The sequence below is a fragment of the Platalea leucorodia genome (assembly GCF_965183815.1).
Source record: "Platalea leucorodia genome assembly, chromosome: 1".
In the NCBI taxonomy this organism is placed as follows: Eukaryota; Metazoa; Chordata; class Aves; order Pelecaniformes; family Threskiornithidae; genus Platalea; species Platalea leucorodia.
The window spans coordinates 115,240,209-115,261,936 of record NC_138823.1 but is presented as its reverse complement, the minus strand read 5'-3'; the positions used below and the strand labels follow the sequence as shown (position 1 = coordinate 115,261,936).

General features: G+C 40.5%; 1 protein-coding gene across 1 annotated transcript in view; it reads left to right on the top strand.

The window, feature by feature from the left end:
- Nucleotides 1-20,447, top strand: part of TBX20 (T-box transcription factor 20) — a gene marked incomplete at both ends in the record, with an annotated part of 34,467 nt that extends 14,020 nt beyond the window's left edge. The window contains 4 exons of the mRNA XM_082311431.1: nucleotides 450-608; nucleotides 4,468-4,544; nucleotides 16,032-16,141; nucleotides 20,107-20,447. Coding sequence (XP_082167557.1) covers nucleotides 450-608; nucleotides 4,468-4,544; nucleotides 16,032-16,141; nucleotides 20,107-20,447 — 687 coding nt within the window. The remainder of the gene's footprint in view (nucleotides 1-449; nucleotides 609-4,467; nucleotides 4,545-16,031; nucleotides 16,142-20,106) is intronic.
- Nucleotides 20,448-21,728: the final 1,281 nt, after the last annotated feature.

The following is a 21,728-nucleotide window of genomic DNA, read 5'->3' as shown; positions in this document are numbered from 1 at the left end:
AGGGGTTCCTGGCTATTTTCATTCTGCACCTGCATATTTTTGCAAGTGTGGCTTCTCCGTCATGAGCTTTCAAGAGTTACATATTTACACTTGCAGCTGACGCCTGCAAACTGGGGCACATGCTAGCAATAACAAATTCTGTGTGTAAAACACCTCACCTGTAGGAACAGGTATTTATGCTTCAAAAACACATGTTCACCAGCGGCTTAGGAGTGAGAGGAAACCAGCTCCTGGGGTGCCTGCTTTTCCACCTTCATTTTCTGGAACTGCCCAAAGCAGCTGGAGAGTTTGCTCTGAAAATCAGCCCCTGGCTAGTTAGATTTCACTGCCTCCCCTGCAGTTTTAATTGGATCTTTTTTTTGTTCCCCTGTGGTTTTATAGCCTTCAAGGCTCCTGTTAACCTTCCTCTCGGGACAGTGCTCTCAGGACCTTGCCACTCTTTCTTGCAGATCATTTTGAACTCCATGCACAAGTACCAGCCAAGGGTCCACATTATTAAGAAGAAGGATCACACGGCTTCTTTGCTAAATCTGAAGTCGGAAGAGTTCAGGACATTTATCTTTCCAGAGACAGTTTTTACAGCTGTTACTGCCTACCAGAATCAATTGGTGAGTACAGTTGCTAATTTCCATGGATTTAACTAAATCCCACCCTGCTGAAAACTCACTTTTCCCCAATCTAAACTAGGAAACTTTCTGATGTAACCTACCTTTCCATACCAATGTCTGTAGTGACATTGCCCAACCTAATTCATATTCAGGAGTAATTCTTTACTTATACAGGTAATATTACTAATGTCAAAGGGCCATAAGGATTACTCATGGGAGTAAAGATGACATGAAAGAGGCTTTAATTTGTCTTCCCCTCTGCCTGTAGAAAGCTGTTTGCATATTATCATTTAGTCCTTTTCTAATTACAGCTCATTAAGGAACTGTTCTTATTTGCAGTGATCTTTCATGCCACGAGCTATTAGCTGAGAGATATTCTGGTTTGCACATGATGATTTCATGGGCTTAAAAAGTTGACTAATTAAGCTGTAAGGCTCAAATGTAAGGGAAATCACTCAGAGATACGCTTTTCAGAGGCTGCCCAGATTACATCCAGATGTTTGAATTTCAATTTGCATGCCAGTGAATAATATATACAAAATGGAGGAGATCATAACAATGGATTGCTAATGAGTAATTTTAGGAAGTATATAAACAATCGGAGAGCAGAGGGTTTGCTTGACAGTGGATAGGGCTTTAATATTTAAGTCGGTGGAAATATGTTGTTGGCTTCAGTGCGATTCAGAGTGTGCTTTAAGGGCTTAAGGACTATGGCACTTCAAAAAAAAAAACCTCTTTCCCTCTCTAATTCCCCCAAGTTAAGAAAAATATAAGTAGTGTCCAAACACGTAGGCAGGCAGCATCACAGAGTCAATGCACCTGCTGGATTATTTAAAGAAGTCTGCATTTCTTAATATGAAGCAAAAGTAATTAATTCCTAAATGCTATGAATAACATGAAACTACTGCATAGGGAGCCAAAGAAGCTCTGAAGATAACAGTAGTAGTACTAAGTCAGTCCTTATGACAGACCCCACATCCCGCTTTAAGGCTTTAATATCAGAAATGTATTGATTTCAAAATCAGGTTTGTATCTGAATACTGCAGAAAATGCATTCAGCACCTGGCAATCTCAAGAACATAATGTTTGGACAGGCGGTTACATTTTTCCACTTAACTTTCTGTAGAAACCAGCAAAATAGTAACAGGCACAAAACCAGCTAAACCTGGAATTTATTTCTGTAGGATGGATTTGTGCTTACTGATGATGTTTACACCAGAGATGTTTCTAAACAACCTTCCCAAAGCACATACATTGAGTCCTGGAAAATTTCTCAATGGAACATCTCCGGAACCCCTAGAGGTTGATGCTGTCATTTTATTTATGACTAATGAAAATGGAGCCTTTTTTCATTTTTGCCATTTCTTTCAGAACTGTTTTAAGGAGGGGTTGATTACATTTCTGGAGGTTATTAGATAAAAGCTAAATACATTACACTTTCAACAAACTATCTCATAATTTAAGATTTAAAGGGCATGCATTTATTTAAACAGTCAAACCACTGCCACAGAGTTGAATTGTAGGTCAGATTTCATTTTAAAATGCTTTCTAGCAGATGTTCTCTGATTGTTTGTGAGGCAGTCTCTCCGGAAAAATATGGCCATAAATGATTGTGAGTCTCATCTGGCTTTGGTGGATACAAAAAGTTTCTCTTGTGATGTCATACCAAATCTTTAATATTAGGAAAATGGAAGTTTGATTGGTGAAAATATGCTCAAGAGATGAATAGATGTCCTTATTATTCTGCAGCGCAGTTGGCTTGGTGTGTTGGTGATCTAAGTCAATGGAACTAGTTAGAGCTTGTCTTTTTTCAAGGTAGTTTTCAAAATGCTGCCATAAAAATGCTCACTGGACGTGAGGCACTAACCTGCCATTCTCTGCTACATCACCACGAGTCAAGGGCTTATGGATATCTTGGGAGTAGGATGAGACTGTAACTAACTGACTGAGCTGTTGCAAGGTCATAGAATGGTTTGGGTTGGAAGGGACATTAAAGATCATCTAGTTCCAATTTTCCTGCCATGGGCAGGGATACCTTCCACTTGACCAAGTTGCTTAAAGCCTTATCCGACTTGGCCTTAACAAGGTCCTGTGACAAGGCTAGTGTTTAGGGTAGTTTCCACCAGTTGGAAGATGATGAGTCAGCCTTAAACCCTCAGCCAGCACTGAGGTCCCATGCTGTTTGACCAGCCCATAGGAACAACCAGTGAGCTGCAGCACCTCCTACATAGTGCCTCAGAGCAAGGACCTTCCCCAGAGAGCTTGCCCCTGTATGGACCTGAAATGCTGGGCAGGGAAAGCAGCAGCCCAGGGGTGCAGTGGGTTTTCCAAGGTGGCAGAGCAGGTGGGTGGCAGCTGCAGGAGCAGCCGCTCAGCACATCGTTCATATACTGCAGACCAGTAACTAAATGCTCCGGTTTTGTCTTTGTAAGCCTGTCCTTCCCTCTCTGTGTTTCCCTCCCAGAAGATTTCTTTCTTCAGAATGAAAAGTTGGGTTCAGTTGTCCTCTTTTTTTTTTTTTTTTTTTTTAATTTTGGAGGAGAAGCCACCCTATTTTGAAATACCTTTGTCTGATGAGAGCATCTGATCATTTGAGGATTTGGAATAGAACCCGTTTCTGAGTCTTGAGGGCCAGGTATTAAAAATGAGGTTGTGGCCTCTGCAATACAGGCTTTTTTTGAGGAAAGCCAGGCTGACATAGCCGCTCAGTATGAAATGCTAAGAGCTGTTGATTTTCATGGGCTTGAACTAGAGGTGGTGGCATTCATTGCCTCGCAGGACACGTCCTGTGTGCCCCTCGTCAAGCTCCAACTCCCACTTAAGAGTTTTATTTTTAATTCTTGGAAGAAGTATGGCTGGAAAATCTGAATATTATGATGATGTCTCAAGTTTTATTCATCAAATCTCATTTGGTTGGACAGCTAGAAAATTTCACAAGGGCAATGGTGTATTTTTTTCCTGCTCCCAAAAAACCACAGTGGAAACTACCACCTATGCCTGAAAAGTCTGACTGCAAAGTTAAGGGGAATCCTGATGCTTTGGAGCAGTCACAGAGCGACTCCTGATCAGTGGGTTACTCTGGCTGAACGCAAAGGCTGACAGGATGCGCTGGGTGGGTTTGTAGCTGCATTTGAAGAAGGGAGGAGAGTTTTGGTTGTAAGACCTCTGTTTTTCCATGACTGTGATGGTTTTAATGGGGTTACTCCTTTAACCCAGGCTTTGTTACCTTAAATCTGAGTTCTCCTCACATTTTTCCTCCCTCCTTCCCTTCCTCAGCCTCTTTCCATGCAAAAACAGTTAAATTGCCCCTATGTGATGGCTGGTAGGTCTGGCTGAGAACATTTGCATTGCAGTAAAAAAAAACAAACAAAAAAAAAAAACCCCACAAACAAAAAAAACCAACAACAACAAAAAAAAGAGATGGGGATGAACTGAAGCACTGCCTTCAGGTTTGCAGGCAGTGGCTCCTAGTTTGGGCTCAGACTAGCTGATGTGCAGCTCCACCACCAAGTCTCAGATATTAGCAGGGTGCTGAGTGCTGCTCGTGGAAAAGACAACCCAATTCATGCTGTTAAAGTATTTGGAAGCAGTAATGTTGTATGTGGGTGGGTTCCTCCTGCTCTGGGTAACACGAAGGCTGAGCCCACTGTGCCCTTCAGTCTTTCCATTGACATATGTGTAATACACCCTGGTTTGCCTCCCTAGCTTTGCAGCATCTCAAGAGTAGCGTGCACACACACACACAAGGAGCATGGATAAAATTAGCAGTGCAGTCCGGAGGATGGATTGGTTAACACTTTGTACGCTGCAATACCTTAACACTATATTCATGTTGCGTTGCTCTTTTCTGTGTTTCCAGATAACCAAGTTGAAAATTGACAGCAACCCTTTTGCTAAAGGATTCCGGGACTCTTCCAGACTCACTGATATCGAGAGGTAATGGGGACTTTCTGTTTACTTTCCATGCAGATAAGATAAAGAGAAGAGAGAGTTTGTAGGAAAAGCATCCTTTCAGCTCCTGAGAAGCTGTGCATTTTAATGTTATCTTGTTGCATATAGTAAGCCTCCTCCACCTCCTTTAAAAATACTTATAAACATTACGAAGAAAGAGCTGTTTTGAGTTTTGACATCTGTTCCAGTTGGGGCCGATATATTCATCTTCCTGAGGGGGCTTCTTGAAGGGGGGAGAGGGTCAGTGTTACAACTTCAGAATGAAAAGCTTTTTTCTTATCATGACATTTAATCCTATTGAGAGCTGTGAATTGGGTCACTGGGAAACAAGGGCAGTGGTCCTGTGAAAAACATCTTTATAGCTCCCCACTGCTCCACACAGTGGAAAAGAGAGAGCGGACCTTCCCAAAATACACTTCAGCAGTCCCAGACACTGAAGTCAGCAATTGCTGCCATCAGGACAAATCCCGTAACTCCCACTCTGACGACAAAGATACCATTTTTGTTTCACCGAAATTGTACTGCAGGCTGCATCAGGGGAAAGCTTTATCTGGAAACTGTTGAGTTTTGTGTGTGTACAGCTCATTATAAGCAACTGCTGCCATAGGGACAGAAGCATTAACCCACAGTTGAGTAGGAAATAAACTTCAATCTCTTGGTAGCTCTCCAGCACATCACATTTTTATGATATCGTGTCAAATAGTTTGGCAAATGAAGCAAATTAAGCTGCCTGCGTCCTTTAGACTGGAAGAGAACTCGATGGAGATGGATATAGCACATCCAAATTTTCCTATGAGCACACAATCATGAAGGAAAGTTTGGAGAGGTCAAAACCCTCTAGGCTCCTATGTGGGGATATCCAGGTGTATCTGTGAATCGTCTTTCACGGGTGCATATAGGGGACAAACTGCTCAATGAAGTCGTATCCATACAGCTAGAGAAAGTCTTTACAGCATTTCAAAAGTACATCAATCTAAGCAGGCCCATAGCTGGGAAATAGTGGTATATTTTATAACTTACTAGTTACTGGATCATTAGTGATCCATTGAATAACCAGGTGAAAGAATGGTAATTTGGGAAAGCAAGACTGCAGTGCACACTTGCAAAGTTGTTAAAAGTTGCTTCCTAACTGAAAGTCTTAGTTGAAAATCAGAAAAAAAACAAAGCAGATTTAATTAAAATAGCATAGCCTGCTTGCCTTGATTTTTCACATTTCAGTTTCCTTGTTTTACAGACAGGCGATATCTAATGACACAGCTTTGCAAGGGCTGAGAGAGTCTGAATAGATAAGCTGGGAGAAAAACTTAGTTACCTCTGTGCAGATGAACCAACTATCGTGGTGCTGGATATGAAGGGAATTTTTCCAGAGGACATCTTATTATAACAGCACATGGCATGGAGTCAGAAATGCTGAGCATAAACCGCAGTGCCCTTTTGTTTATTGATAAGTGTAAGAATAGAGACTGAGACAGGCAGCTTAGCCCAGGCATGAACGTTGCCGTGAAAGATAAGGTAGCCAAATGTGAAACCTACAATAAATACAAGAAACAGAATGTGATAAGTATTGAAATCACATTAAAACTCTGGATTTGAGAGTCCAAGTTTGGGTAAGGTCTTATTTTGACTTAAATGGGAAAGCTTAGCCCTGATCAGGGAACAACAGTATTTAAAAAAAACAAAACCTGCTGCACAACACATCAGGTAACGAGATAGTAAAAGTGTAACAGACAAGAGGGCTGGTAAGAGACTTTGAGAATTTCTTAAGTTATCTGATATGGTCTAGAAATACCAAGGTTTTTTTTTTTTCAGTTCCAGCATCAAAATATTCAGGCAGATGAGAAGGTCATTCTGAGTGCCCACTGGTTCTATAGATTTCATTTTAGCACCAGCAAAATTGCTTAAAGAAATCTGATACAAAGCAAAAGAAACAGCCAAGTGAGATACAACAACAGGAAGAATTTCTTGCTTGATGTCCATCGGGGCATGCATTACAAGATGTAGGTGACACATTGAATAGTACAGCCTGACTCTTGCTTGGTCTAGTTGGAAACTTAGTTATTCCTATAATATCACTGTCTGAGAAAAATATTTATTTGCTAGGGAAAAGACTATGCAGGCCAAACACACATTTGCACAGTTCTTGAAAATTAAATATTTATCTAGAAGCGGTGAAAATACCTTCCATGCACTGCTTCCTAAGCAGGCCTCCGTACAGCGCATGCATGCATAATCCGCAGTGCTGTGCGGTGATGCTGATGGTCTCCCGTAAAGCATCCCATGATGTTCGGGCCAAGAGAGCACTCATTTATCGTGAGTTCCAGTTTTTCCGAATGACCCAAGTAGTGTGAAAGTGTACAGAGCTTTGTATTTTATTTCCAGGTATTTAAGTCTGCTTTTTCCTAAACAGCCTTTGGGGAGGGAAACAAATCAGATCAATTGATCTTTAGAGACCTAAAGAAATTAAATTAGTCTGGAGTCAGTTACTGCACTAAACCATCCAGTAATTGGATTGCTCCTTGTAACTGATTGAAAACAGCCTCTATCTGTAACAATATAGGGAGCTTTTCTTTATAGTAGATCTGAGAGAAAAACACATCTTTTTATGACATGATGACAGAAATTGCACTTTTTTAACCTAATTGAATATGATTTTATAAATACGTGACTTTAACGATTTCAGGCTTCCCTTTCTAGATTTACGATCCCTATGTAGGAAATTCAAGCTGCAAATGCCTTTAGGATTAAATCTGTTTGCATTATATGTGTTGGAGTTAAAATAATATATGCAAAGGCAGTGAAATATGGAAAACAGTAGAGGGGGTAGGCAACAGCAAAGCTATGGAAGTGCCTGTATTTTCTTTTGTTCCTGTCTAAATACCTTACAATGGTTTCCTTGTACTCACAGCTATATATGCAAAGCTTTTAACCATTGAAAAAAATCTTTGGTGAGTTTGGTATATATCGAATTTTCAGTAGGATGTGAGATTCCTTCCACAATCAACTCTTACCATACATTACTTGCGGTAATCTGTTTACGGCAACGCGGCAGACTTTATCTGGGGCTACTGTGATTCAGATAAGTTGCTGACTCATCTTTTGATCTTTTTACATGGTATTTAAATTTCCTCTATTATAAAAAGGCTCCCACAGTGGTTGTGATTGAAAAACTGAACATTTAGCAGCAATTGTCAGAATGTAGAGCTTAATATACTGTGGTCTTGATTCTGGGATGCCAAATGTGGATGCACGTGATCTTTTTTTAATGGTAACCTTTGTGAAAAAGACTAACGCAGGTTTTACAATGAGCAATTCACTCTGGAGATAGGCTCTAAGGGAATATCTTTATGCTTCTCCTTAAGAAAAAACTGCCAAAGCCATAAAGGATGCAAAATCACAACCTAATAGATTAATTTTTTTATCTTGAACCTGAATTTATCTTTTAAGTTGCTGTGAAGAATTAGCCTTTTAAAAATAAATAGATAAATAAATAAAACCATCGCAATTAAATATCATGCAAACAATCCAGTGAAAAAGGTGATCATTTCGAGAGTGAGTCAACAGAACTACTGAATCGTAAAATAATGATCAAACAAGAATTGACAGATCATAATCATGATCTGAATGTTGCTTGTCTCTTTGATCCAGTACGTGATAGGCAAGTTCAGGGTGTGGACTTATGAGACCTAAGGGAGTATACCCATCTGCACAAGTCCAGTAATGCTTCTGGGAGGTAGATATATACATGGGAGGCAATATGGAAAAGTATGGCTGCACATCCAAGTAATTTTTAGGCAGAGAAAGGAAGGATTGGGGGATGGGGGAAGTAAGTAAGAGAGCTGCATCCCAGCTGGATTTGCATGGTAATCAGATTCTGAATTTTCCCCTGAGGAACTTCATGTCTGAGATGTGGAAATACATTGTACCGGCTTACAAGGCTGTAAGCGAAATGGTTGCTAATGCCCGGATATGGGCACTGCCCTGTTGAAGCAGCAGTCAAAGCCATGTGCTTAACGGTGTGCTGTCTGCAGCAGCTCTCTCTTCCATCCCTTCCCTGCTCACCCCACAGAGCTGCCCTCCTCCCCATTCCTACTTACTGTTGGTCTAGAACTTCCCCGACCCTTGAAAGCCCCCTACCAACAGCCAGAAATGTATTCTCTCTACGACCTACTCCCATGTCCATGGTTAAGTAGGGCTTTGTCACAATTCTTCAACAAGTCAAACTCACCAGCTGACCTTTTATCCTCAGCTAGTTCTCAGTCTGTGAATGTCAGTAACCAGCCATGGGAGATCATCTCCTATGTTTAGGTCAGGAGAAGAAATGAAGTTCTGAGTTTAGGGAGAAACACCAGGGACTCCAGTGTCTAAATGCCTGTTATCTGCTGCTATTCCAGATGTGCTGAGGTTACTCCAGCCTCCAGATGCTGCTCCAGAGGGTTAGATGGATTGTCTATATTTTTCTGTATCATCCCTTACGTTGCAGACGGCTTGGATGTCTTAAGACATCTAGAAAACACTACCTGCCTACATTTAGACACCTGAAGCATTCCCTTAAAATCTGGTTCCTCCAACTCTGCTTACTGTTAGCCAGGCAACTGTTCCTTTTCCCCTGTAGAAAGCCCCCCATGCCAGCTAAAACCTTTTCAGTTCCCAAGCTTTTAAGTACTCATACCCTGGCTCGTTTTCCACTTAGGTATTCTGTTATCTTTTCACTTGTGCAAAACAGTATAAAAATGTTTCATTTTGCTAGTGTTTTCTACTCACCTCGTGCAGGTGTAGTGCGTGCATAAGGGGAGGGGATGATGCCAGATCAGACCCCTGGTTTTTACCCTAGAAGAAGTTTTCCAGGGACTTCCCCCAGTCGCACTTCCACAGCACTGCTCTGTCCTCACCTCTCATCCTCTGCCTGGCAGTCAGAAAGAAATGGTTGCAGTCACTGGCTGAAGTGGAGCTCCATGGGGCTGTCTATTGTTAAGAGTCAAGTGTGTCACTATATTTGGGAAAAAAAGATACAGAGAAAGAGCTTTGACATACATTTGCAAGTGTGTGCTTTTTTCCAAGTCAGAGAAGAGAAATGTAATTTTCTCTCTCTCCTGTTTTTTCATTCCCTGTATAAAGACTAGCTGTTTTTCTCATTTTTATTTGCAGTTGAGAGAAGTGGGACGGCCATATTTAATAACTTCATGCTCCTTCTTCATAAGTGTCATTACTTCTCCCATGTTATGGCTTTAGCCAGGCTATTATAGCTCTTCCAGAATTGCCATCAGTAGCCAGATGTTTATTGTGAGGGCACCAGTAAACACCACTTCGGAGATACACTTGTTCTTTCTCCTGCAATCATTGAAACCTAGATTCTTCATAATATAATACTCGTTTCACTTCTTTCTTTAAATTGCATGTATTCTTGGAGTATTGCATTCATCCAACACTTGCCCAATAGTTTTGACTTCGTGTGAAAGTGTGTGGTGGCTCTGTATTAGCTTTTGGGCCAAATTAAACTTCAGCTCACATGAGCCAATATAGTTTGATGAGCCCTGGTTCTTCCCCGGTTGGAATTGGTCCAGCTTTAACCCAACCAGTGGAACGGAGCTACTTTGTTCTGGTTGAGGATTTGGTCCATACTGTGTCAGAGCTCAATTAGGTTCCTAGGGTCAGTCTGTAATATTCACCTACCAGTATAAGAGCAACTATATGTAGCAAATTGATATGTCTGTATTTTTTTATGCACGTTTGCGCTTGTGTAAAATAGCAACTAAAAGCCACAGGAACGTGAAGGCTGACTGATATCTGACAGTGGTTCTGACAGTGTTTGTTGTTCACTCTTAGGTGCTGTTATAAAAATGTATTTGTTCCTCCTGCTGTGTTGGGTTTTTTGTTTTGGGTTTGTTTTTTGTTGTTTTGGTTTGGGTTTTTTTTTTTTTTACAGACTTGTTTTTAGCACTTGCGTCTTGGACAAATTAGTCATCTTTTCCCTTAAAAAAAAAAGTTCTACTACAGTGCGACTTCCGACAAGTTTATTTTTGTGCCTTCTCAGCCCATTTATTCCATCTGTCTTCACCTCACCTCACTTCTGATGTCTTCTGTTATCTGGGCTTTCTTCCAAACATACTAACTGGCAGCTACAAAAAAAGGAAACCTTTGAAATGCAGAACTAAAGAAGTCATTCAGGCTGCAAACTGATAATCCATACAGTTTATATCCTGCTCTGTATTTTTCTTTGTGCTGAACTGAATGGCCAAGCAAAACATGGTTGGCAGTTTTATTATTTTATTATTTTCCTTCTGTTAATTTTTTTTAGTAACATTGCCTTTTTCTTGTAAAGAAAAAGACAAAAAAAAAAAGAAAGTAAAAAAAAACACCCATGAAATCAGGAACAGGGAGTGGATTCTGAGGGTATCCTTACCTTTTTGCTTACCTAGCACTTGGATAGTAAGGGCAAAAAGAGAAAACACTAACAGGCTGCATAACTCTGCTCTGAAATTTGTACCTCTTGTAGCCATTCCTGAGACAGTAAGTTCTGCAGAAGATATGAGTTCAGAGTGCCTGGCTCTGCCACCTGCTCTTTCTCACCGCGGTCTGGCTTTTGCACATTGTCTTCAAAGGAGGTTGAACCTGGCTCCCAGTGGAATGGGTGGCTGCTAATTACATCAACTCCATCCTCTTTGGAGCCATGGTACAGATCTAAGATGGATACTAACCCAGGCCTGGCTCCAGCAAGCTAGTTCTAGACTACATTTTCTAGCACCTTCTGCCAAAACCAAATATATGGCCTCAAGCTTCCTCATCCCAAAGGGAGAAGGTAGGCTTCCTGTCTCCATCCCCTGGGTGCGCTTGCTGCCAAATTCAGGAAAATCCATAGCTTCAGGTGCATGCAGGCATGTAGCAGCATCAGTGTTGACAGTCCATTGTGGCCGGGTGAGCCCTCTTCCATATCAGCACGGCTCGTGGTCATGCGGTTCAGAATCGGGGTCATGGTGATCACCAGGCTGCTGTGAATGCACAGCTGAAGCAGAGTAACAGCAAAAGGAGCAGAAAAAAATGACATGAAGAAGCATCAAAGAGATGCCTGCTTCCACCTACAAAGAAGCACTGTTCTTTCATCTTGATTAAAGATCCTGCACAGGGTAATCTGGGACTTAACCATCTCCTGAGAGAATTTCTGTAATCTGGGTTGACAGCAAAAGGAAGTGAGCATCCTCATGCAGGGCCTCGCTCCTCAGCTGCTTCCCAAGTCAGCTCTGTTTTCTACCATCTCCCAGTTCATATCCATGGCAAGATCTTGGGTTTAGTCTGTAAAGTGTTAGTGAGTCATTTGTCAGCTACATCAGGATTTTCCTATGTACTTTTGATCCTCTGAGACTACTCTGTATGTACAGGGCAGTGTTAACTAAACAAGACCAAAGTCTCAGCTTGTAGCTGCAAGACATAAGGCATCCCTAGCTGGGAGTTTCATTTTGGAATCAGTTGCTAGCAGGGATAAGAGTGAAATGTTCAGTCAAGAGGTTAAAACCTGCAGAATGGCAAGATGCTCCCTGTGCACCCTAAAACCTTGCTAATCGATAAATTCTTCCAACCCTTCACTTCCTTCAATTCCTTGTTTAAAATTCATTGGTTTATTTCTTGCACAAAGGAGAGAAGTGCTTCATCAATAATAAGCAGAGGTTTATTGACAGGGCTGGGCTCAAGGTGAGCTTCTGTCAGAATGCAGATCATTGGGATCAGTCTGAGCTCCTTTTCCGTATTAACCTCTCCTTACCTTTGTCCTGCGTCAGCATCTTCTCTGTGAGTGTGCTAGCCAATACAAACTTAGTTTTTTCCTCTCCATTTGGCACACGGTTCCGTCTTTTTCTCAAACAGCTTCAGCCCCTAACTTGCTCTTCTCCAGCCTGTCATCTGCTACTATTATCCAGTTGTACACATAGCACAGCTTAATTATAGTAATATGTTATGCCTATGTGTGTGTTTTTCCCCTCCTCTGGGTATTTACAAGATATCCGTGAGTCGAAGAGCAGTCTGGAAGACTGAAAATCATTGGTAGACCACACAAAAGAATTTGACAGAAAGAGGACATCTTTCCTTTATTCAGCTGGCAGCTTGTGATCTCTCAAAATAAAGTTTATTGCTCATTTATTGCTAACAGAAGAAACTGTGGACTTCTAAGATACATTAAAAGGTAAAAACTGCTAGGTCCAAGCATTAGATAACAAGTGTCTGATCACATACTGAGTAACAGAAGTACAGAAGTTGAGCATTGAGTAATTGGAAGTCACTTTGTTCTTCAGCCAGTTCAGTGTGGATCAGCTCTGAAAAAAAACTAAAGGAAAGCTTTAAAAAAACTCCACCATACTCTTCACTGGCTATTTTTTTTATTGAGCGGAATTGTAAAATGGCAAATATTGATTTATCTTCCAGTAATTTATAAAATTATTTCCATAAATCCTTTGACCCACATTGAGATATCAGAAGATGTTGCACACAGAACTATAAATCCAGAGGTTTAAATTAATGTCTTTCCCTCTTAGTAGCAGTAGTATTATTATAATATTTTGGGACTTTAAAAAATTTATTTTATTGGTCCACTCTACAGAGCACCATATTCTGGATATCCTAAACAGTTCACACTTCCATAAACAGAATTTTCAGGAAGATTTTGAGATTTAAGTCCTTTTGGCCCCAGTTGACAAAAGGGTATAAGCAGGAACCCGTGTTCCAGATTGCTAGCTTTGTTCCTGCATTTTCAACTAGATTTCACAGGCACTTAAATCTTGTTAAAGTTTTGCTTCCTCCTACACATCTACTTTGGAGAATGTCCTAAAGTACCTGTGTTTTTAAAGGGTGGAGGAGGTTGGCCTCCTCTTTCCAACCTATGTGGGAAACTCCACATGTTTCCATAGATCAGATGAGTTGCAACTCCTTTCTTCTTCAAGAAGACTTGATTTCTGGGTGGTGTTCTCTGAGCATGAAATATTTGAGCATGGTGCAGAGGCCACCACCCCTTTCCTTTGAAACACAAAGGGAAGGAAAGATTATTGCTTAACTTAGGTCACTTGTCCAGGATGGGGGAGACCTAAGTGCAGACTTTAGCTCCTGTTTTTCTAGGTGGAAGAAACAGTGCTTGGTGGGATAACTCAGAGACACTCTTCATGAGTGGAGAAAAGACACCATTTCTTGCTTTTGTTTCCTTTTGCATGCTTAGGTGGTTTTCTGCTCAGCCTTTTGCATTTCGTAGGTCTGTGTGGAGGTTTATATGCAGCATGTGTTGTATGTGGAAAGAAGAGTGGCCACCTGAAGGCTGTGGGGGTCAGGTGCCTAAATTCTGGTGTGAATCTCAACTCTTTGCACTCATGATGTGAATCACAGCCTCAACCTCTAAAATGAAAAACCAGTAGGCGTGTTGTGATTACAGCATAAATCACCAACGTGGTTGGGCAAGATAAGCATATACAGTTCTGAATATTAAATCCCAGCTGCACAAAAGGAACTGCTTTTGTGAAATTAGTTGCTTTCCCTGATCCAAGTCTCCTCGTTAGACCGTTCACTCTGCCATAAAAACCTTTGCTTCTTGTGCCAATGAATAAGATTAATCTTCTAAAACCTTTCGCATACTACCTGCAACATTACAACATTAAAAATAAATAAATAAACCTACCACATAGTTCCCTGGTTTCAAACTTTGCAGATTCAGGGTTCACTAAGAAGTCATCTCTCTTTTTCCTTTAAAAGAAGACAACCATACGGAATAATAGAGTTCTCTGTCTAGCATACAAACCCATCTGGAAAGAATTTAGTCTGCAATAATTGTGGGCATTTGATTTAGCTTTAAATCCCTGTAGGTAATTCAAATGTAAATTTATTGGGGTGAGTTGATCCCCTAACCACCATTGGATCCAATGTTTTAGAAATTAATTTGGCCCATTGCACTAAAACTAGAGCCTGCATTGTTTCTGTTGCACCAGGATATTATTACCTGCTGTAATGTCTGTCATTATAAGCAGACCTTTACTAGAAATAAAGTTAATAGAGACAATACAGACAATCACCTGAATCACATTTATTTTTCAGACCTTTAAAGATTAGTAATTCTTTGGTTATGAATATGTTTATAGACTAGTATCTAAATCACTCAGACAGCACTGGTCTAATTCATTATTCTGTACTCATCTGAGATAGTCTTTTTGGTTAAGTAAAATTCTTTGCATTTCACATTCTGCTTCAGAAAAAAAAGTTTCAAGAGGCATTCAGCACATAATGTAAACAATGCCATCTGTCTTTTTCTTTGTAAAATCTTCTTCGAGATAGCCCTGATATGCCTACTGTTTTCAATCACTTAAAAGGCAGTAATTCAATTATATCATCCTCTATGTAGGAACTGCCATTGCTTTCAGTCCACTTCCAATCCTGACACAAGTAAATCACTTTGATAAGATCCCCTTTTTATTTATTTTTTTCCGAGGAGACTAGCATAAGTAATGATGCCAGTGATAGACCAAGGACAAAATGACCATAATGGGCTTTCTGTAGAAAAGGAAAATATGTGCCATTGTGATTTATTGTGTTACTTGGAAAATGTTTTTCCTTGGAATTGGTAAATTCAGACAAAACCTTCACCAAGCAGCAGATTTAAACAGCTATCGCTCCCTAGATTTCTTAAATGGGAACAGAAGGTCAAAGCCATTTTGGAAATACGTCTAGGTCATATTCATCTTTGGTATAATGCCACCTACTTACATGGAAATGCTCTGGGAGCATGTAAGCTTGGATCTTCCTTACAAACTGCTATAGCTTATCGTGCAGACATGCCTTTCTTCTATTTAAAAATTGTTTGGGTGACTTCAGTGCTTTGTGCCACCAGCGAGGCGGGGACCTGGCAAACACGTCTAACCTCCCAGAATAGATGCGGCACGGGATCGGTAGTATCTGTAGACTTCCTGCTACGAACTGGCATTGACTCTGATGCTGAGAGAGCATGGTTAGAGCTGAGCTGTCTCTGGACACATCTATCTCTTGCCCCTGATTTCAGAAAAATGGGACAGTTCCAGATGAGGTGCTCAGGTGTGATGTGAAAGCTTGTTTGAAAGGAGCTGGACCACAGGTGTCTCTTTGAACCCAGACTGGTCACTCAGCACAAATAACCCCACAGCCTGCATTTTCAAATTTGTGAAGAGTGCTGGTCTTGTATTCCCTGTCTGAGACCACATCTGGGAAACGCAGGGGGAAGTTCATTCTACTTTGTCTGCTGAAGAAGCAGAACCATGCACGTAAGAGGTGATCAGCAATGTTAAAACACCGCAGGTCAAGTTCGGCATTTCCAGTGACACGCTATGAGGTAACCCTTTTGTTAAGTAATTTTGGAGAGTCTGTGTGAGAAAGCTGTGATCTGGACAGGGAAAAGGCAGCATGTTCGTTGTATTTCACCTAATGAATTAGGAGGCTGTTTAGGATGTCATTGATATGGTATGTTGTTTCCTTTCACAGAGAAAGTGTGGAGAGCCTTATCCAAAAGCATTCCTATGCCCGATCCCCCATTCGAACCTACGGAGGAGAAGATGATCTCGGAGATGACAGCCAGGCAACACAAAGCAGAGGTAGGAATATGTGCTCACGAAGTAAACTGTGGTGACCTAGTTATGCTTGAGGAAAGGAGGACCACAGTCCTCCTTTGTGTTACACTGAAGCGTTTCTCTGGTGTGTCTCTCTGGCACGAAGTTCTATAACGAAGAAGAATACTTGTTACCTTATGGCTCTTCTGGACATCTGATATGCCCATGCACTGGTGTGGGTGGCTAGTTCAGGAGGCAGCTCTAGAGATGCCTATACAGCCTTTGCCAGCAGAAGAGAACTATCTCTGCCTCCTCTTCAAGATGGCTGAAAAACAGGCAACTTCCTTACCGTGGTGTTGAGAACAAGTTAACACTCCCCATCCCTTGGCAGGACTTATTAGCTGGGGCTCAGCACCATTTGTAAAGTACCTTGTAGACGTGCCATTTGCTGCCTCTCCAGCCTTCTGTGAACAGAGGACTTGGTTCCGACCATCTTCAACCAGCCCGTGGTTAACTTGCTTTGCCTCTACAGGAAGAAAAGTCCATAGCTCCCTGGAAAACTGATGTTTAGTTGTTATCTCTTGGTCTCTAAAAGGTACTTTTCCTGCTGAGGCAATTCACCTCAAATGCTTTATCAAATGGTTTGTCTACTTTAACAGTCACAAAAGTAGTAGCAAGGCAGAGCTGTTCTTTGTGGGGATACTCATCGGACAAATTGCATCTGTCATAATTTGCCACTGGAAATAGATCTCAGTCCTATCCTGTGGGATCTCTGACTAGCATAAACTTGTGTTGCATTATACTTTGCATGTTGACTTCGTGACCTGCCTGATATGCAACAGCCACTTGAGGTAAAGCAGTTCTATCTGCCTTCTGACTGGCAGTGCCCTTGTCTTGTCCTCTAACTTCATACAGTGTTGCTAAGATAAGAGCATTATTTCTGGTCATAAGCTCTTTGGACTTGTGCAGGGAAAACACACTTATTTTTAACCATGAGTTGCTCTTCAACAAAATGTGATTAGGTGGGCTTGTTCATACACGTCTATTCCAAGAGCAGTTCCTTAGATTGCGGAATTTCTGGAGCAACTCCTCAGCTGGTACGATGCCATCCTTTCACATACATCTGGGGGATTACCTCACTTCATGTCATCTTAGATCCTAGGCCAGTTATTGTTGAAGACAGTGTTAAACTTTCCCTTGCCAGAAGTGCTCAGAGCAAGGCACCTTCTCTCCAAGAATTACATTTCTCCCTGGTATGATGTCCTGCTTTGGGAGCGACAAAGTGAACAAGGTGAACCTCAGTATGAGAACTGGCCTTTAGAGTCTTTCTCTTCTGAAGAGAATCCCAAGGAAGGTGTCAGAGGATGAAGGAATAGTTTATTAAAATTAATTTTATGTATAATATATACAGGGTACAGTTCTGCATTTGCTTGCAATATGGCAAATGAGTAAGCGAGGAAGATGATGAGTTGTGGCAACCAGCTTTTTTCTTATCTGGGAGCCATATGCTAACATAGGACGTGATTGCTCTGGGCAACCAGAGGCATGCACAGAGGGTAAAACATACTGCTCTTGCAGATGAGTACCTTGCACTGCCTTCACTCTCTGTTTAGGTCTGGTGTCCTTAAATAAGGAAAAGTCCTCCAAGATATGAGGAGAGAAATAACGATCTTATTGAAACTCCATGGACATTTTTATTTCTTCTGATGCATTTGAAAACTACCTTGCATGCGAAATTGAGGAGTGTCCTTCCATACGTATGAGAGTTGACAGCCAAATATAAACCCGCTGCTGGGTGGTGTGTGTAATAAGCTGTCTGGGGCCTCGACTGCCTCAGATTTACTACAGCACATTTCCTTGGTGCTGGCAAATGTGGTATGTGAGACTTTTTGGAGTACTAAGTTGCAATTAGAGACCATTGCAGTTGGAGGAGGAAAGAGCCCTTATGGAGATTCCTCATGAGAAAGAATCACATGCTTTGTTCTGTGTAGAACAAAGAAAGTCTATCATTGCTATTTATTTCTAATTACATCCAGAGCATTCTCATCTCAGCCAATTTCAGCCATCTAAAGATGGAAGTGGCTAGCCTTCAGTAGTATATTTATCACAAGAAGTCTGTTTCCAAAGGAATTAACAGATATGAAATATATAAATCCAATTAAAACTCCTTAATGCATAATGTCTGGGTGCCTGTGCTCCAGCATCCACACACAGGATTAATGGCATCCACCTGGAACAGAGCCAAATGTAAACCTTCTCTTCAAATCCAGATTCGCATCCAGCTTTCCCTGTAGTGCAATAATGCCCAGGTATCCCCTGATTTGTAAAGGGTTTTGCTCTGGTCTGCGAGTATGGTGTTATCCTTGTAGTTTGGTTCTGGATCCTAACTTCCCAGCAGTTAGGATTTGGTTCATTAGTGGGGTCAGGATTTGGTTCAAGTCCATTTCTACTGCTGAACTGACACAATTCTCTTTCCTGTTACTGGACTATTTTACTTGTTTCATTAAGCAGAGGAGGAATTAATCAAGAGTAGATCTCTCTCTGATTTGAGAACATATCCCTAAAGAGATTTATGGTTCTTTTTTTTTTTTAAATAATAACTTGCATTTTTTCTTTCTGTTGTCATTTGCTCATAGTTTTGTTTTAAGTATGTGGCTATGATATACGTCATTCCAATAAGTTTACCTTGACAGATAGATGTCTTCATATTTTTTCTTTCACAATTTGGATGAACCTATTGTCTGGAATCAGATTTATGAAACCAGTATCTGTTGTAAAATTTGTTTTCTCAGAATGTTTTGTAATACTGGCTTGAAATTATACTTTGCCAAAAATTCTTGCCAGTAAATTTATTTCTTAAAGTAAGAAACATTTTCTCAATGGACAAAGTTAGACAAGAAGGAAAATACAGAAGGGACATAAGTTGAATTACTGTTTGAATAGGAATAAAAAATAAGAGTTATTTATAGGATTTTATTGTATTTCCCAATTCTAGAAATCAGACATCTGATGATGACCAGATGCATAGAGGAACTGCACAGGTGAAGGGCAACATCGTCACCACATTTTTTGAAAATGTTCATGTATAATTATCAAAACAAGTTATTCATTGGTTTCCCCAAAATTTTAGTGCCAAAATAAAATAAGAAATTTGTCCTAATTTAAAGACACCTTTTTCCTTTTTTCTGATTTCACAATCTTCAGAGAAAAAGTGTTTTAAAGAGGTGGAAGATTTGTGAAAAGAATTTTTGGAACTTTTCAGATTAAAAAAATGCCAAAGAAACCACCTCCATTTAATCAAAAGTAGATAATTACCCTGGGAGCAAGTTTTTAATATTTTTGTACATTTCACTTAAAACCCCACACCTTTTACTATGATGTAGCATTAGTATTGTTTCTTAGAGCACTGGACGCAGTTGGAAAAATAACAAACATTTTGACATTTTAGAATTTTTTGTTCTGTATTTTGGAAAAAGTTAAGTTGAGTGAAAAGATGCAGTGTTGACAAGTTTTACTGGGGTAAAAAAAAAGGAAAACTTGTAGTGCACATTACATTTTTCTGCATTTTTTGCCAAACAGAAATTTTAGGAAAATATAATCAGTTCTACTGAGGATCTGACGTAAAAAGATACAAGTATGTCTTCAAAGCAGGGATGTAATGCAGTGAGATTCCACGTCAGAGTAGATGCTTCAGTGTTTAGTGGTAGCATTGCAAGGCTCTTCAGTGTTTAATACCAAAAATGTCCAATGTGCAAAGCTGATTTTACTGTTCAAGCCACTGCAAACAGCTTCTTAAAATGGAAATTTGTCTAAGATGCAGTGATAAAGGACAGCAACTGCCAAATAATAATATAAAGAAAGACAGAAGGAGAAGTATTTGGGAAGTATTTCCAATGACAACTTGTCATTAAAATTAGCCTTGCTGTGAAAGACTTTTTCTCTCTTCTTGCTATTTTACCAGCTTTGTGTGTTGCAGTGCAATGTCAGGCATTCTTTCTTTTTGCTTGCAGGGTCAGCTTTTACAACATCTGATAACCTGTCCCTCAGTTCCTGGGTATCCTCCTCAACCAGTTTTCCTGGATTTCAGCATCCACAGTCTTTGAGTGCCCTGGGTACCAGCACTGCATCCATAGCTACACCCATTCCTCATCCAATCCAAGGATCTCTGCCTCCATACAGCCGCCTGGGAATGCCTCTTACACCCTCTGCTATAGCCAGCTCCATGCAAGGTAGTGGCCCCACTTTCCCTTCCTTCCACATGCCTAGGTACCACCATTATTTTCAGCAGGGTCCTTATGCAGCTATCCAGGGACTGCGTCACTCCTCTGCAGTGATGACACCATTTGTATGACTGATGTAAGACAAGAGAAACACGAGATTTTGAACATGCAAGTTTGGTATGAAAAACACAAGGGACCTTCCTGAAAGGCCTGTGGCAGGAGTGCTGAACTCGTAACAAACCGGCTAAGAAAATGCATTATGGATATAGATTCCTCCGTTGAGGGATCACGAGAGGCAAGCATGCAGCTTGGAGCTGCTCACAGATCAAGAAATGGATCCCAAAGTTCCCAGGATTTTTGGTTGCGTGCAGCTTGTTCCAAAGGTGCATTATACCTAGTGGAAAGAGATTATGTTTATGCAGCAGTGTACAAATTAATTGTGTATAGGTCTTTTTTCATACGCTAGAAGAATTTTGAAAAAGGCAATACTCTGACTCATCTTCATCTCTTCTTGTGACTGATGAGCATCTAAACAGAAAAAATGTATTGCTATAACTTTGAGCATGTTTTAGGCTGTCTCAGCATACATTTGCTGGGAACGGGACAAAGTGGAGAAGGCCACTGTCCTTTTTAAAAGACTGGCTTATATTCACCAAAAGCAGTGTTTCTTACTTGCTACTATAATCCCAAAGAGAAAATTATTAACAAGCCTTTCTTTCTTTCTTTCTTTCTTTCTTTCTTTCTTTCACAAAACACTATCAGTTCCAAAAAAGAACTGTGTTACAGGACTGTAGCAGTAATGATGTATTCTGTCCTTCAGTCTAAAAAAAAGTTTGTCCTATATCCTAGGAGGAGCAATTTAACTGTCTGTTAAGGTATGATGAAGGAAAATGTTGATTTGGGAAATTCTGTTACTTAAACTTAGAAACCCAAGATATCAAGTCAATGCTTGTTTGCTGCTGCGCTTGCCACTGAAGATCTGTTTCTAGCTGCAAATGTGTACCAAGATAACCGAATTTCAGGCTAGATCAGTCTATAGACTCTCTAGATCAAACTATAATCAATGGACTGGTATAAGATGAGTGGCATTGGAGTATCCTTCTACTTGTTCTGATTTTCTTGGGTTTGGTCATGGCTGTTATTATACAAGCTGTTTGGCCAGGAAAATGAGGGTTGTACCGTCTGTTTTTCCATGTCCCAGTAGAATGGTGGAGTTTCCTTGGGAAAATATCAGTGCAGAACTTCACATGTAATTTTTTTATTCATATCTGCCTTTTTGAGTTAGTAATTAGAGTTCTCATTCAAAGTACTGTCCACTTTTTCTAGTATGTTATGGCTGATGCAACAGAGGAACTGTAGAGGTATAAGAAAAATTGACCTCTCTGCAGAGAGCTAGCATGAATCCTTTGCGC